The sequence below is a fragment of the Rattus rattus genome, chromosome 2 (genome assembly GCF_011064425.1).
Source record: "Rattus rattus isolate New Zealand chromosome 2, Rrattus_CSIRO_v1, whole genome shotgun sequence".
Classification (NCBI taxonomy): Eukaryota; Metazoa; Chordata; class Mammalia; order Rodentia; family Muridae; genus Rattus; species Rattus rattus.
In genome coordinates this window covers 4,169,239-4,187,398 of record NC_046155.1, presented here as the reverse complement: position 1 = coordinate 4,187,398, position 18,160 = coordinate 4,169,239, and the positions used below count along the sequence as shown (strand labels likewise).

The 18,160-nt window shown below is 42.6% G+C and overlaps 1 protein-coding gene and 1 non-coding gene across 14 annotated transcripts in view; one reads left to right on the top strand and one right to left on the bottom strand.

Annotated features, from left to right (window-relative positions):
- The window catches only part of Ppp6r3 (protein phosphatase 6 regulatory subunit 3), a 112,469-nt gene that overhangs the window by 20,994 nt on the left and 73,315 nt on the right, over positions 1-18,160 (bottom strand). For 9 of the 13 annotated variants that reach the window (XM_032891301.1, XM_032891302.1, XM_032891295.1 and 6 more), the window contains 6 exons: positions 17,397-17,549; positions 15,894-16,043; positions 14,094-14,158; positions 10,121-10,236; positions 7,852-7,937; positions 1,609-1,695 (listed from right to left, as the gene is read on the bottom strand). In XM_032891301.1, coding sequence (XP_032747192.1) covers positions 1,609-1,695; positions 7,852-7,937; positions 10,121-10,236; positions 14,094-14,158; positions 15,894-16,043; positions 17,397-17,549 — 657 coding nt within the window. The remainder of the gene's footprint in view (positions 1-1,608; positions 1,696-7,851; positions 7,938-10,120; positions 10,237-14,093; positions 14,159-15,893; positions 16,044-17,396; positions 17,550-18,160) is intronic. The other 4 variants (XM_032891299.1, XM_032891304.1, XM_032891305.1 and 1 more) reach the window with 1 other exon arrangement.
- On the top strand, positions 13,398-13,501 carry LOC116894872. The gene has a single exon (XR_004387084.1). It is a non-coding gene; the product is annotated as a U6 spliceosomal RNA (small nuclear RNA).

Genomic DNA, 18,160 nt, shown 5'->3' with positions numbered 1-18,160 from the left:
CTAAAAATAACTTCTAGACTAAATCAGTAGCTGTAAGCTTAGGCATCGACAAAGTCTTCAGCTTGATTTACAGGAGTAGGAGGATGGCATGTGTGACAGCTTACCAACATGGTCAAGAAGATATTAAAAGCATCCTTTATATCTGTCTGTCTGTCTATCTATCTAAATCACATTTATTTTGTGCATGCGTGCGTGCGTGTGCAAGTTCAGTTCTCTCCTTCCACTATGTGTGGGTTCTGGGCTCAAACTCAGGCTGGCCTGTGGGCTCAGCAGCATCTTAATGGCTGAGTCACCTCATTGGCCCAGGCATTTTTTTTCTTACTATTTAATACTATATACTTTCTTATTTAATACTATATTTTAATATGTCCAAACCACCATGACAGTTCACATTTGGTTAACTAAGCTTTGTTCTAGGGTCATAACAATGCACTTGGGTTCATGCATGGTCAAGTTGACTTTGAATATTCTACGGTGTAAATGTGACAGTATAGAATACTGCCAACAACACAGGGTTGCTTGTAGCAGTTTGCTGTGTTGGACTGCCTAGGCAGCCGGTGTTTCTTAAAAGCACGATGTGTTCTAGTCAAGACACTGCCTTTCCAGAATGCTTTCTAACTCTAAATTTAGGAGAATGGCTGCCAAAAGAAGTAGTGTAAAAAAAAAACCAGAAGGAAATCAGGAAGCACTGAATGTTTACTTCAAATCCATCCGGGAAAGCCTAACTGTCTTTAGCATCATAAGCAAGCAACTGTTCAGTAGTAATACTGGAATATGATGGGCATGCAACTTGGAAGTAAAAAACAGCCACACAAGAAAATCACAAACTCCACACTGACCCCATTAAGAGTGTGAATGAGAGTCAGAAAGAAGCCCAAGCACCACCAGTAAGTATAGTGTGGCAGTGTTTCCTTAATCCCACCATCACATCAATGCCTGGACCAGACAGCTAAGGACAGTTTTCCCCCATGAACAGGGGACCAATCTGCTTCTATTTTGAACTCTCAAACTCTACCTCCAGTAGAAATATAAACTCTACCATCAGCTTTCCAAAAATGCCCAAAGAATGATAAATCAGTAAATACTGATCTACTGTTTGTTAGAAAGAGTAAATGCAGTCAATACATGGAGTCAATTTGGGGGCCGAAATGGCAAGAATGCTTTCAGCTAAAACTTCATTTAGATGCTACACAACACAATTGAAGAGCACCAAAGAAGGGTTGTCTAGATACACCATGTGGTCCACAGGTTCTGCACAAAATTCACTCAGTGATTTCATTCTTATTCCTGTCACTCTTAACCAAGATCTCTGTCGTGAATCTAAGTAACAATGTGCTACCATTAAGGTCTGCCCAGTCAGCATGTAAGGTAACCTGCTGACTACCTAGTTCATGCAGTGCTCACCAATGTCATCATTCCTCACTGTTACCCAGAGCACAACAGTATAAGCCTACCTGGCAAGGCCCCAGCTCTCTCTATTTCAAGCATTTTGCCTAATTGGTAACAATCTCAAATCACATGCTAACAGTGTCAGATGTTGATCCCCAAGGGCAGCTCAACTAAGCATTTAAGATAAAAACAAATAGCAAAGCTTTAGGTGTGACTCACTTGCTGCAAAGAGGAATCCTGTGAGAAACCCGTGTCTTTAAAGTCAATTTCATCATCACTGGATGAATGAATATGGCAGGTTGTAACCTATATGCATAAAAATGTAAAAAACTATTTAACATTGAAAAGCGGTGGACATTTGCATCAGCATTCTTATGGAAAAAATTATCACATTCAGCTTTTGTTTCAATATACTCAAAACAAACAAACAAACAAAAAAAAAACAAAAAACAAAAAACAAACAACAACAGCAAACCCAGAAATAACAGTTCAGTTGTCAAGCACACCCAGTCAATCTAGAGTCCACTCTCTGGCTCCCACCCAGCTGGCTGGTGGTTTTGCTCCTCAGGAATAGCATCTCCAGGAATTGCAGAGGAAGAAGGAAGAATTCCTCCATTCAAGGGAGGAAGGCAGAAGTGACAGTGCAGTGCAGATGAAACAAAAACAGCAGGTATGTATCAGGCTTTGTGGACAAAACACTGTTCTAGGGATCACTCATGAGCCATGATTAAGGTCAACCTTATAAATGAGCATTTTACTTCTTGACTTTCCTGCCTATACCAAGAAAGGCACTACCCACAAATGCTCATTCAACAGTTCCTGATCAATAAAAGACCCTCTGAAAATGTGCCCTCCCTACCCACCGAGAATAATTAGTAGCTCTCTATAACTTAAAAAAAAAAAACCAAACAAAAAAAAAACAAACACAAAAACAAACAAAAGACCTACCACCACGAACTGCTCACCATTCATGGCCAAGTGATGCGAATTCAGAATCATACTGACAGAGGTCAAGGTAAGCACTGACCAAGCCCAGCACTGATGATAGCTCTCACTGCTAGCACATATAACAATGAGCGGTCAGTGAAATTCTAGAAGGAAATGTTTTATTTCTGAAGGTCACTTACACTAAAATCTCTAGAGTTCTCTATACTGGCTTACTATGTAGTCTAGGCTTGCCTTGGGATTTGATCTACCTGCCTCATTCAGCTTCCCAAGAGCTGGGATTATAGGCATGTGCCCCATGTTTGCTCTTCTGTTCTGGGTAAACACTTGTTCTAAACATAAACATAAGTATTCCTCTGCCAACTCTGAGGCTGTGCTTCATAATCTGACATTAGCAAGCCAGTACATACCATGCCAAACCAATGTATACTTGGGTTACAACGTAAGTACAGGACACAGAAATAGAACAATTTAAAGAAAGAGTTAGCTGTCCTGAATGAGCCAGCAGAGACTTGACTGCTCCCAGGAATCCTCCTGTCTAGGGGCAACTATATTACAAAGAATCCATCAGCCAATGGATCTCACCCTGTGTTTCTCAAACCCTTTGGGGATCGAATTTCAGATAATCCTGCATATCTGATATTTATATTACAATTCATAAAAGTAGCAAAATTACAGTCATGGAATAGCAATAAAATAATTTTATGGAGGTCACCATAAAATGAGGAACTATATTAAAAGGTTGTAGCATTACAAAGATTGAAAACCACTGTCATAGGCTTTTCTTCCCTATAAAAAACAAGAGTTATTCATGCCATTAAATAAAGAGAAAACTTTTATGGAGCAATTAGGCAGGGCCAGACATGTGACTCCTTTACATGGCTGCTAAACTGCTGCTGTGAAGCACCTCCTTCCAGGAAGTGTTTAGAAAGCCCTCACCTTTAGGGTTGGGGTCTTATTACTTAGGCTAGGCAGGTCTTGAACTAAGGATCCTTTTGCCTCAACTAACATCATTGGGTACACAGTTTACAATGTTTTCTCTAAAGACAGTTTTAGCCAATTAGGATTACTAACAGCACAACGTAGGCAGACCTTCAGCTGTGTTAATGGAGGGTGTGACTCTGAGGACACCCACATCATAAGAACCTGAAAGAGTGAAATGAATTAAAGAGAGGATTTCATTGCCTCATGGGGGATCAGAATTCCAACCCATTCATGAACAACTGTGTGCAGCCTGAGTTCTTGATCTACATCACAGACAACCCTTCTGAGGCACCAGAAGCTTAAAAACTCCAGCTTCATGCTCCTTTAGCTAAAGCCTTGGCTGGTTTGTTTTTTTTTAAATCTTCACAGCTGCTCAGCCACCCTCACACAGCACTGCCCTCCCACTTCCCACTGACTTTCCTACCAGCTAGTGAGTGATGAATGTCAGTGAGGCAACTTACCATTTCTGAGTCTATGTTTGGCCAAGAAGCCAAAGAAATCTTCCCACACGTACATGGAATTATGTCACTTTTTATATCTAAACCTAGTGGTTTCTTATCTTACCCAGATACAAAGCTAACATCTGTCTGTCCTCACTTCCACCCTTATTGGGGTTAGTGTGAAAGCCACAGAGACTCTGTGCCTGCCTACTGCACACTGCACACACTTGCAGCCCCTCCTCTGGAGTCTTTGCATTTTGTTTTCCCTCTCTGCAGGTAACACTCCCTGCGATCAAGTTTTCCTTAGGCAGGGTTTAAAAGTTTATTATTAGTCTGCCTCTGTCTCTCTGTGTGGTGTGTGTGTGTGTGTGTGTGTGTGTGTGTGTGTGTGTGTGTGTGTAAAAGTATCACAATACATATCTACAGGTTAGAGGACAACTGTTTAGTCAGTTCTCGCCTTCCATATTTACACAGGGCCATCTCACCAGTCCACTGCTAAGGTGTATCTGGAACTTCCCAACTTGCTCCCGTGTACTAGATTCTCAGCACTGTGACCCAGGACAGGCTATTTGACAAAGCCCTGCTTCCAGAGCTCCTGTTACTCCCTCACTTAGTAGATACTAACTAGCATCCTCTATGTCTGGCATTGCAGGAACTCAAATGTCTAAAACTAATACTAGCATGGACACAACTGAGCACACTCTTGCACGACAGCATTTCAGCACTGCTAATGTGTAAGAGCGGGAGCAGCTGAGTGACGGCTTTACCAAGGCTCCAAAGGAGCGCCTAAGCATGAGGAACTGCTGACTCACCAGCAAGAGGCGCTACCATGGCTCCTTACCGGGGCTCTAAGTTCCTGCCCCCTCCAGGGCTGAGGACAGACAATCTTGCTCACATCTTAGCTAGCTACATTGACAGGTAATTCACACAAGCACAGGCCTATCACTCCACACTACCTCCAGGCCCTGTCTGTCAACGATGGTAAGAATATAGCAGTGCTTCTGAAATACTCTCTTCACAGGAGAGATAAGTAAAGCCTGAGACAAATTCAATTTCTCAAAGTTTGTACAAAACATAATCTACTTTCCATTTTTATCTAAGTCCTTACCAATATTTAGTTTAGAAGTTTAGGCAAAATTCAGATGAAACTAAAACACCAAATCTTAAAGTTGGGTGTGGTGGTGCTTGCTCGTAATCCAAACATTTGAGAGGCTGAGGCACAAGATCAGAGTTTGAGGCCAGCATGGGCTACAAACTGAAACACTGTAAAAACAAACTAACCCAACAACCCAGGCCAAAGTACACAATTTTAACATTCTAGCTCACTCACAAACAGTGGCAGCACAGGAACCTACTGTGCACACATTTGTCTTAATTTCAAATGCTTTGATCTCCAATTTAGAGCTGAATTAGAATGCTGCAGTGGGAGCCACAGGCCCACACAACTTATGATGACATGGGCTGGGGACCAAGGGGATTACAAGCTATCTTTTTGTGAACATTAAAATACAAAATACCAACATAGTAACTCAACTATGAACAGGCCTCAATACTGCAGAAAGGCACCTGAACCATCTTAAAAGCAAGCATGTAAGGCAGCAGATCCAGCCATGTATTCGGCATATCAATCTATTTATTAGTCCACTGATAATGCCACTGGTGAGTGTGCTTTCACTAAGACCACGGACTACATTCACAGGCACTGTGACCTTTGCAAGGGTAAACAAGGTCCATGGTACTAACCAATTTATATTTATAGCAGTATCTATAATAGCCTATTGCCCTCTTAGAACATGTGCCTAACCCAAAATAAAGTGAATATATTCTGGGGAGGGAAATAACCCTCAAGGAAATAGCTAAATCCTTTTTGGTAGCTAGACTATCCTTACATTTTTAAGAAAGATCTTTAGTTCTGAAAATTCCCTACCTGAAGGGCTTAGAGCAAATACAGAAATATGGAGAAAGTCTCTGGGGCCAAAGAACTGAAAAGGCTTTAAGCAAATCCAACAATGTCAACACAGCACAATCTTGGGAGAGAAGCCAACCCAAGAGGATGTCAGCATGCTCTGAAGATCTTTTAAGTAATTAATTGAATGACTGATTGATTAAATTTGGTTGTTTGGGAGGGCAACACACACAACACCATGGCACACAAACTTGTAGGGAGTTTGTTACCTGCTCCAACTATGTGAGTTGCAGGGATCAACATCAGGTTAAGCTTGGCAGCAGGAGTTTTTACCCACAGCACCATCTAACTATCCTGTCTGCTGGTTGTTCTACTTCCAACACCTTGCTATGCAGGCTGGCTTCTCCCAAGTCTACTAGGACTATCTCCTACTGAGAACATCTGTGGTCTAAGAAAAATGACATCTCAGGGAGAATGGAGCTCTACTCTGGTGAAAGATGGCGCTCACTCCAGTTTTCCTTCAATGCTGCACAGGTGTAAATGCCAGCCAAGACAGATGGAGCAGGCCATGCGCTCTGTGCTGCTCTTACTCAAGCACTCACTAGACAGAATCTCTTCAGGCCCGCTGACAGCATGCAAAGAAGCTGAGAATTGACTGTGTGGGCAGCAATGGTACCCTCCTTAACTGCTAAGAAATCTGCTGCAGTTACCTAAGATTAAAGCTTTTTAGGTACAGGGAGGAGACCAGGGCAGGAAGGGAGCTTTTCCTGTAGTCCAGGCCTCAAACCTACAAAGTAGCTGAGGTCACCCTGATAGACTTGGTCCCTGCCTCCCTCCTGTGTGTCTCTGTGCAGTGAGTGTGGGTACTATGGAGGGCAGAGGTTTACCACCTGGGGCTCATCACTCCCACTAGGCTGGGACCCTCCTGACTCCCTAATGCTGGGTTACAAGCATGCACTTCCATGCCCAGCTCTTACATAGGCCCTGGGGACTGAATACAGGTCCTCATGTCCCCACACCAAGTGCTTTATAGAACAGGTCACCTGCTAGCCCTAGCCTCAAACGTCTGATCCATCTGTATATTATAGGCATATGCTAGTATGTCCCATAAGAAAATTGTTTTTTGTGAGTCCCTCACAGTGCTAGCTGGGGTAGTTTTAAACCCAGCCTTGATTATTTTAATCAACTGACTGGTACATGAAAGCCCAAATCACCCAGTTATGTAACATTTATAAAAAGTGCCCTTCCTTGCTGGCCAGCACTGCTGACAGGAGTGTGGGTTGGTCAGACAGGCAATGGCACACACTGGAGCCCTCAGACCTACTGTAACTACATGGCCACACAAAGTTCCCTTCTATAGTCATCTCTTTTGTCATACTTCCTAACCATGTATCAAGCTACCTTTAAGTCATTATTCCACTGCTCAAGTCAATTGGGAGGCAATGGCCTATGCGGTGTGACAAGACAGCCATGACTCTGCAGCTCTCATCTGCTACAGCTTAGTAAGGACTGAGCTGTTACTTCAAGAGACCACAGTGACGTGTGCTGAACAGCACATCTGAGTCGGGCCCTCACCCTAATCACCAGCTACCAATGCTAACAAAGATGCAAAAACTAAAATAAAGCAATGCTCATCTTAAAATTTAATGTGTTTAAAAATAAAAACACATTCCAAAGTCTAATATAATTTTAAAAAATTATCAATGCCATTATTCCCTGACTGAAAGTACCAATTCAGTTTAACATTCTAAAGCTGGAGTTTAAGTCATCTATAACTCTCTTCTCCAAAAAATGTTCTAACATGTGAATAAACTCAACTCCATGGGGATGTTTGGGGTTATAAGCACTCAAGAGTGACATGAAGCCCAAAGCACAAAGCCACAGAACAAGAGGAAGGCAGAGAGAAAATGATGTTGAGGTGCTAAGGGAGCAAGACCCAGGTGAGCGGGACAAGACACTAATGTAGACTGCAATGGACATGGGTGGCTTTTTGCCACACAAGGTAGGTCACTAGGAGGTGAATGAACAAATCAACTACGCCCCGAGTGCTATCCTCTTCCTGCAGAGTCACAAGCTTTTCTTCAGCCCACATTCACTGGGCCTAATGGACAGTCTTTAACATTTTTCAAGTAAATCAGCAATGGCTCAGAGCACCAAACCCCCAGAACTGGAACCTGTGAAACCTACTAGATCTGCCGTGTTCCTCTTGTTCGCTTCTCCTAAGGAGTCCGTGCAGAACGCCTCCCAGCGCTCCCTGACTCCGTCGGGAAGACCTTTACAGTAAGAAAGGAAAACGCATTATCACACAGCGACCCAGAGGGACAAGGGAGCACAATCTCAAGAGTAACCACATGACTAGCACTCAGGGAGTCCAATGAGCTGTGAGCTAAAGTCTTGGCTACGGCTAGCCCAGTGGTCTAAGAGAACAACAGTCAAAAGACTTCTGAGCCACAACCAACAGCCCCACCCCACCAACAAACACTGTTGGCTTGATCTGGCCAAGAGTCACAATGTAGCAATTACTAACAACTGCTCTGCTGAAAGCAAACATGGACTTTTTATCTCCCAACAACTTTTCAGAAAAGGAACAGGTCTTCCGGGTAGGGTAAGAACTGTCTGTGCGGTCAAGTTTAAGAAACCTTACAAATACTAGCTTCTGTACTTTGCTGGAGTCCTATGATAGACACGACTGAACCCTGTAGACTGTTGGGTGCTGCAACTGCACCTGTATGTCTCCTACATATTTGCCATAAACAAAACATGAAGAGATGTTCTACAGCAAAATTCAACTTTCCAGAGAAACTTTAATGGTTTTTCTCAGAAATGAAACTTTACCTATAAACCTTACGGGCCTATCTACATAGAGGGTCATATGACTACTCTGGCTTAAGCAATCATACAGAGGTGCACACTCACACAGGAACTTCCAGGAAGGAACAAGCCTTACCACACATGGCTTTCTCTCCTTGATAAGACTATGAACCACGAGGAGTGGTTTCAAGAAGAGGCTTGTACTTCTCAAGAAGCAAAATTACAGGTGGACCAGCCTCAGTTTTTCTGTCACTGGGTGAGAATCGGGCTTTCAGTATATGCTCGACAGAGCACCACTCCTTAAACAAAGATTATTAGTTTCTCACATTCAAAGACGTCTCAGAACTAGTTACTCCCGCTGGGTCAGATCCTTCGGGTCAGAGCATTTGGTTTTCTCATTCTGATAAAATGGACTTGTGGTCTGAGGCTTGTGTAGAAGGCTTGGGCACAAGTCACCTTGGGCTGATTAAATTTAAATGTTAGTAGAAAAAGAATCCTTTAGGATCTAGTCTTTCATTTTAGTAACAGAGATATTGAAGAAACACTGACAGTGTTTTAGCGTCTCAGATAAGGAATTTAATCCACAGGCCATAACAGGGGGGAGGAATAGGCCAGACTCTAGCTGCTAGAGATGGGTCAGTGCTTAAGAGCATGTGTTACTTTTCCAGGAGACCTAGGTTCTGTTCCTAGCACCCACATGGTGGCTCACAACCACCCATAAAAATAGTTGCAGGGCGTCCAATGCTCTCTTCTGACTAGGTACACATGGTGTACATACATGTATAAAGGCAAAACACAAATATACATTTCTAAAAAGGAAGGGGCTTTAGAAGAAAAAGCGAGAACCACCATAGTTTGAATGGCTCTACTCAAACACAGAAGACAGAATCAGGTCAGGGGCTCTACTTAAACACAGAAAACAGAATCAGGTCAGGGGCTCTACTCAAACACGGAAAACAGAATCAGGTCAGGGGGTAGAGATGGCTTAGGGGTCAGGGCACTGGCTCTCTTCTAGAGGACCTGGGTCTGATCACCAGCATCTCCATGGCAACACACTATCATCTATTAAGTCCAGTTCCAGAAGGATCTGACATCCTCTTCTGACTTCCATGGAACCTGAATGCACATGGTGTATAGACACACACACTGGCAAAACACCTATATACATAAAATAAATAAAGGACCGGCCCCCTCCCTCAACTCCCAAGACAGGGTGGCACTATGTAGCTAATGGCTGTCCAGGAACTCATTACATAGACAGGCTGGCCTCAAACTCAGAAATCTGTCTACCTCTGACTTCCAAAGGCTGGGATTAAAGGTGTGTACTGCTATGTTTAGTGAACACATAAATCTTTAAAAATAAGAACAGAACAAAAAGCAGGCCATCAAGAGTGTTCTCAGTCACTGTCACAGACAATGACTCTAGCATGCCACTTGATTTACAATGAACAGCAAAAATCAGCACAAGTTCAACTGAGGACCACATGGTTCAAACAGTCTCAAGAGCTACATTGAGATCTCCAAACTAAAATTCTCTAAAATGTAAACAAACCCCATCTACAGCTTTCAACCTGCTCCCCACACTTTAACCCCTCACCTGATCGCTGATCTTACACAAATGTAATTAGGTTATTAAATAACTTACCTTTGATGAGCTGCTGTACTAATGCACTATTCGGACCCTTGTCAGTGCTGTGCACAATACAGTTAGCTATCCTTGTGAGGTGTCCCATGTAACCATGTCGTCGTCCTCCCTCAGCCCTGACAAGGGGAAAGGATAAATATGCAGACTAAGAGGATATACACTTAGCAGATTCTCAAGTAGAGAGCACATAAATTTAGCAGGAAGCATGGCAGCATAGCAACAAGACAGTTACTTCAATGTAGCAGCAATCAGTTACCGCTGGTACTATGTACAGTAAACCTTCATTAATGTCCCAGGACGCTGGACTGTGCCTTTACAGTTTTTTTTAAAGATTCTGAATTTCAGACTTTAAGAAGATTATAAAAAAATGAGGTCAGAATTTTGTTGGCCCTTTCTCCCAAAAGATATCAAGTTTTGCTTGTGCTAATGGACAGACACAAAAAACTAATAACATTTCTCAACTTGAAACAGTGTCTTAATCTGAAAACCTGGCTTAGGTAAAACAGGCAGTGCCTGGGCTCTCCCTGGAGACCTCTCAGTGGCCAGTGAGCTCAGCCTCAGTGCTTTCTTCTGCTGAGGTCCACATCATCCCACTACTCTCATCTTTTTGTAAGACTACCTTTTCTAATGTCAATGTTTTATTTAAAAAAAGGGCAGAGACTTGAGATATTTGTTTAAAGGGAGAAAACCCTTTCAGGAGCCACTAAAAGATAACAAAACTCCATACTTGGAGGTCCTCCTGGAAAATGCAATACCTGCTGGGTAATCTCTAGACCATGCTCACAGTAAGCTGCAAAGGCTGCCTTTGTTTCCATAGTAAGACCCAGAGACTCCGCTGTTCTCCAAGACAACTTCTTAGCTCTCCCATACTCATGGCTACAGGTAAGAAACAAAAGCCTATGCAAGGCTTTTGACATGAAGTACTAGAGAAAACTTTCAGGATCCCTAAGCTCACAGGACCATACTTATTCACCTGGCCTTCAGAGGACAGACCCACAGGAAGAGAAGAGTATCCAGGATGCTTATGTGCTGGCCTGATGAGGCAGGAAGAGAAAGAGAGTGGTAGATGGGAGGTCACAGAGGACATAAACAGATACAGAGCCAGAAATGCCTCACAGTTCCACAAAGGAGATTTGTCTGGAACAATGACCTGCTAATCAAACCCCCTGCCACAGTCACATAAACAGGACCAGTTTCCCACACTGGCCACATCAAAACTCATCTGTGTTCATCAGTGTTTATTACATTTACCAGCAGCACCACCACCCAGAACAACAAAGACAGGCTGATTCCTGCCCTCAGTCACTTAGCTTCTTCAGGGGATTACAGCTTTGAATGGTGATGGATCTCAGCAGCAGAAGCTATTGAGGAGCTCAGCTGGTAGAACACGGTCTAGCTTGCACTAAAAGCACTGGGTTTAATCACTTGCACCTCATAAAGCCACACATGGGCGTGTGGTTGTAATCTCAGAACTGAAGAGGAGACAGCACCAGAAGTTCAAGGTCATCCTCAGCCTCACAGTCAATTTGATGCTAACCCGAGGAGAAAAGGAGATTGGGGTGGGGACTCTGCACCTATCACAATAATGGAAGCACTCTATGTTCTGACTACAGTGGTTGTTATGTAAGGACTCCACATAGCAGTCACACATACTTCCTGAAATTGGTCATCTAGGAGAGGTGTAGCATGATGACTGAGAAACAGACTTAAAGGAAGTAGCCATGTTAGTAAATAGCCCTGATAGAGCTAGACATTCCCATGCAGAAGAGTAAAACTAGATGGCCATCTTTTCCCACATACTTAACAGATACAAAAGGATACTCAACTGAAAATTGGACACTATGAGAATGAAAGACAAACATGACACTAGTCTGAGCAGAGATGTGTTGGAGAATACCCCAAAACCACTGGAAATGAAAGCAACAAAGAGCAAGAGGAATCACCTGAAACTCTGAGAGACTGTGGGTGATGAGAGAGACATTACAAAGTGCACATTACACCGAGGAGTTAGTGAGAATCTTAGTACTGCCTCAGTGGAGCACAACCAGGAGACATAGAAAAGCCACCAATAAATACACTCCTGATTCTACCCAAACAACGTTTATGATCTAAATAGTCACTTCTCAAGATAAGACACACAAATGACCCAGAGAGACACAAAAAGATGCAGGTTATTATTACTAAATAACAGGGACTTGTAAATCAAAACTACAAGGCCCAGATGAGAAGATTTTTCATAAAATGATACTTGTTTTAAAAAAAATAAATGAGGTAGGCTGAGTGGTGGTGGTACATGTCTTTAGTCCTAGCATTCAAGAGGCAGAAGCAGGTGGATCTCTGAGTTTGAAGCCAGCCTGGTCTACAGAGCAAGTTTCAGGACAACCAAGACTACACAGAAAACTTTGTATTGATTTAAAAAAAAAGGGAGGGGGGTATTAGACATTAAGAACAAAGTCCATTTGTGGCACCATCTCTAGAACTGAAGAACACTATTAGGAGAGGTAAGAGCTATGAGAATACAATATGTTTTTGCTAACATGGAAACTAAGAAAGCTGACTTCATAGAAGCAATGAGAGTTAACAGTGGTGACTCGAAGCCAGAAGGGGAGGGGAGGAAGGCAGGGGTAAATGGTGAGTTCCTGCAGCATGGCAGGAGTAGCAGACTTTACCTACACTCCTCAGAGTATGAAGAAGAGATAGGTATGCTAATGATCAGGACTAGGACGCCCTCTTCTCACCTGGCACTCCATATACCACCACCCAGTAATGTCTCCATAAGCTAGGTGTCATTTATACAAACACACCCAGCCTCACATAGCAACCCACCCTACACTACCTTCCTGAGAATCTGGGGATGATGCAAAACCTCCCAGGGTATTGAGAAGACTGGCTGGTAGCCCCTGCCATCACCACAAGAACATCTTATGTGAGAAAATAGTGGGCACAACTAATTAAAGCTTTATAAAAACTTTGTCTGTGAAGAAAATATAGGTGCATGCCTGCGTGGTGGTACTTTAAGAGCATGCCCACGGACAGCTCTGCCCTGCCCTGAGAGGCTAATCCATTTGACTGTTTTATTCACCTCAACACTGTGCTTGGAAAGCCTTTCAAAGGCCAGAGTCTCAATCAAGGAGGAAGTGTTGACCAAAGGTGAGTAAAGAGGTATCTGTTACAATGTAACTATTTTTACTTTCTTTAAGTAGCAAAGGGGAGATGGTAAAATATTCTGTAAATTATAAACCCAATTGTACTGCTTGCAGAAACAAGTTAGCTGTCCTTACTTCAGCAGCATACACAGTAAAACTGGAAACGATACAGAGAAGATTAGTAGGGTCCCTTCACAAGGATGACACACAACTTCATGAAGCATTCCCTATTTTTACAAGCCTCCTCCCTGACTCCCAAAAAGAAACAGTCCAGACAAGAAGCCATTGAGTTGAACTCTTAAAAATCGTGATAGGCAGCAACAAGCAGCCTGTGGAGACACTGCCTCTCCAGTTTTCACCTCCAGCAGAGACAACGGGGAGGCTCCCTAGGACCTTTCTCATTATTTATATGTTAATATGTTTGTAAACTCATGTACAGTTTTTTTGGCGGGGAGGCAAGAGTAGGGTTAGCAACTTCAAATAGAATTATTTGTTGAATTCCTCAAATGGTAAACAGTCAAAAAAAAAAAAAAAAAAAAAAAAAAAAAAAAAAAACTGTGACAGGGATGCTGGAGTGCAGCTCTTCACAGCTGACGGCTTCGGGGAGGGGAAGGAAATCCAGTTTTCTTTAAGGGACTGGCCACTGAGTTGTTCCACCACATTCCAGTGGATATATAGGCAACACAAAAAGGATTTCTTTCCTTCTATTTTGTGGGGAGGTCACAAGGATCTGGCTACACCTGGGAGAACTAGAAAGTGAACACAATTGGGCTGTATTACATGAAAATTCCCAAGTCATCAATTAAAAAAGGAAACAAGTTACTTACTGTTTCTTCTCATTTGTGTCCCAGGCATCAAGTATTCGCTCTATTAACTGACACTTTTGAAAAAGCTAATAAATAAGAAAGAACACTCCAGTTACCCCAATTATTAACCTAATGGTTAAAGCATTAAAACACTAAAGCAAACCCAGTATGGTGGCTCAGCCTTCAACCTGGAAGTTGAAGATACTCTGGAAGTAGAGATAGGCAGATCTTTGTGAGTTCAAGACCAGCCTAGCCTATAGAGTGAAACCCTGTCTTTAAAAACAAACAAACAAACAAACAAACAAACAAAACAAAACAAAAAAACAGCTTCACATAAAACAAAGCTGCACATGGTTTTTGTCCCTGGCCCACAAAAGTACGACATGGTGGTGTTTGCTCCAGGTTCTCAGTAGACAGTCCCATCAGGACCGAGGCCTCAGAGAGCACTTACTAGGCAACTTATTGCTAAGGGTGCTGCCACAGTAAGCAGCAAAGCTCTACTTTTCTGCCGTTTGCTTTATTTTACTAGGCAGTTTGGGGTGGATGGGAATCCCTCTTAAGATAGGGTCTCGCCTAGGCCAGACTGGTTTTGAACTCATTGATTCTCCTGTCTCTACCTCCCAAATGCTATGTTTACAAGCATGCACAACCATACCTGGCTTGCTTCGCTTTTACATGTGGGTAACAGGACCTAACACTGTAATATTGCCACCTGTGTGGTTTTATCAAAACTCTAGCAATTCAAAAAGGAGCCACTGTGGGCTGTAAACTGAGCAAGGGCACTTTTTTTCTCTGGTTACCTGGCTGTTCCAGGCCAGGCTTTTTGCCTTCTAGGTCTAGGAATAAACCACATGGGAACTACAGGATTAGATAAAACCATAAAAATGCAGAACTCTGAAAACTGATCAAAAACAAAAATTATATTTTACAGAAAAGAGACTCCCAAGCCAGGTATCAGTATACATGCTTATAACCACAGCTTCAAGAGAGCATGAGCCAGCTGGAGAGATGGCTCAGTGGTTAAGAGAACTGACTGCTCTTCCAGAGGTCCTGAGTTCAAATCCCAGCAACCACATGGTGGTTCACAACCATCTGTAATGAGATCTGATGCCCTCTTCAGTTACAGTGTACTCATATATAATAAAGAAATAAGTCTTTAAAAAAAAGGGGGGGGGGGCTGGAGAGATGGCTCAGCGGTTAAGAGCACCCGACTGCTCTTCCAGAGGTCATGAGTTCAATTCCCAGCAACCACATGGTGGCTCACAACCATCTGTAAAGAGATCTGATGCCTTCTTCTGGTGTATCTTAAGACAGCAACAGTGTACTTATATATAATGATAAATAAATAAATCTTTAAAAAAAAAGAGAGAGAGCATGAGCCAGAACTTTTCTGAGTCCAGGAACATTCTGGTCTACACAACAAGAACCCCTTGCCCCTTGCCTATAAAACACAAGAAAGACCCTAAAAGGATGACCATACAACATTGACTAAAACTCGTTTCTTCACATGTTCAGGCACCTACTCAGCACTAGAAGTAAAATTTTAGTGTGCTGAAGTACAGTAAAAAATATTTTCAGTAATACTTAATTATCTATGGTTCATTTACCTCCCACAAAGTATGTTCAAACTTCTTGTATCTACAAGGAACTGGGCTGACAAGTCTTTGAGAGGTATTATGTCCATGTGATTAACAGACTCACTGGCCAAAGTGAAATGAGCATGTGGCAGCTAAACCTTTCGACTTGGACGTTATTCAATCTGTCCTACAATTCTAATTACTTTCACACTCTGGAAACACAGCAACAGGAAAAAATACTTACATGCTTCAATAACAAATTGTCACCAGCGGAGTCTTGATCAGTAATGGTGCCATTTTCTGCATTCTCAAACGGACTGGCAAGAATGAGAGCAATACAAATTTCCACTTGCGTATGCAGGAAGTTATTCCATGTGTACTTGAAGAACATGTCCTACAAAAGAAAAGTGCAGTCTCTTCAGTTAGCTCAATACTGAAGCCACCACTTTAAACATTCACAAAGTAGTAATTAAGAACATCTTTTCAGGGTGGAGAGACATTCCATCAGTAACGTGCTTGCTGAGTAAGTGGAGGACATGACTCTGGATCCCCAGTACCTACTTAAAAGCTGGGCATAGTGGCACATATGTCTGTAATCCAGTGCTGGGGAAGTGAAGACAGGTAGGGTTTACTGAACAACCAGTCTAACTGAAGAGTTTCAGAGTTAGTGAGACTTGATCTCAAAAAAAAAAAAAAAAAAAAGAAGGTAGAAGGCTAGCACACTAGTTCAGTAGGTAAAAGTATTTGCTACCAAGACTGATCGACTTAGTGTGAGTCAGAGAATCTGCATGGTAAAAGAGAAATGACTTCTAAAGGATGCAGTCTGACGTCAACATGGGGCCATGATCTTTGCATATGCATGTGTGCACAGATACACACATGTCCATATAAAAAGGACCAAAACTTTATTTAATGGGTGGTTTGAAACACTACCCATGGAGTTCATAGTCAATGTAACTATCTATTCATTCAGAATGTTTGAATTTGCCTAGAATATATTAGAAAAGTAGAAGAAAGTTCCAGAAACAAAGACAAAGTGAGCGTAACCGTCTCAAAGAGAACGTTTAAAGTAGGTATCCAGCTCAGTCCGCTTCTGCGCTCTTCACTTTGTGACTCCAGGGAGAATTAGCACTGTCTCTCCAGACCACCAGGCACGCAGTAAGTAGTCTTCGCTCTGCACTTCATATGCACTTCACAATCAAGATTCATTTTGAAATGCAGAAATGCGATAGAGAACTTTTTATTAGAGAAAGAGAAGGTTTTGTCCTGGTCTCCACTGTTAGCCCAGTGTTAATTTGTAGATAGCACCTTGTTAAATTTCTCATTCCTGTTTGAAGTTAGGCTTCCTACTCAGAGCCCAAGTGTGCAGAGTGAGGACAGGGATTGACATGGTAACCCTGTCGGGGATGGGGCCCTGAGCCACTAGTGAGCCAGTGCCTCGTGACGTATGTGCCTCTGGCCATTTTGTTCTGCTCTAGTACTTTCTGCTTTCCTAGCATCTCCTAGACTCTGGAGGGAATGAGCTGCTTGCTCCCTTTACTGGGCGAATGAATGTCAGAATAAGATGATGCCCTCACATCACACGCAGGCTTGGAACAAGTCAGACTGAGTTCAGAGCAGTTTTACTACTCAGGGTGACAGTTAAAGAGATCTGTCCCCAGATCATACCTCTATAAATTTATAAGACTGAGCTATAATCCTAGGAACTATCAAGGGTGACTTCAAACATCTCTGAGCGGAATCTCACCAATATGACGCCAATGCTGTTCAGCTCCATCAGGTCTCCATTTATACTGCTGGTATTGGTTTGGAGCAAGCTGGATATCAACCTAATTACATTCAACCGAGTGTTCCCCACTGGCGGGTCCAATATACCCCATGTTGTCTTCATTACACTTTTCTGTGGAAGAAAAAGCTTTCAAATTAAATTCAGTTGAGTGAATCAATAAAAAGTTTATGCGCTGACACAGCAGAAGGCCAGCTAATACCATACAATTTAAGCCCCGGGAACTCTAACCTTGTAGCCAGAATCTTTTCAAGAAGCCAGAAAGTGATAGATAGATAGATAGATATAGATAGACAGAAAGACAGACAGACAGACAGACAGACAGACAGACAGACAGACAGACAGACAGAAAAAGGGTGAGTGTCTGCCCTGAGAAATGTGATGGATTTGGCCTGTTCTTGTCTACAAAGGGAGTTTCAATAATCTAAAATCACAACACAGAAACAGATACTGTAGCATTTTAGACATTCTGACACAAAAGAATGACAGTCTAAAATGTACCTTCTATCACACATAGGAGATAACAAGTTCCCACAAGTTGTTCTTGGACCCCCCACACAAACACACACAAACTTTCAACAAAGAAACAAACAGTCTGTAATGCTAATTAGTCACCAGTGTCTTATTTCCACGGTTCTCAGACTCTCCAGCAACTGCCTAACCCAAACTGCCCTCATACCTGTCCACTCTCCTCTTCTGGCCCAAGCCTTGCAGTTCCACTCCAA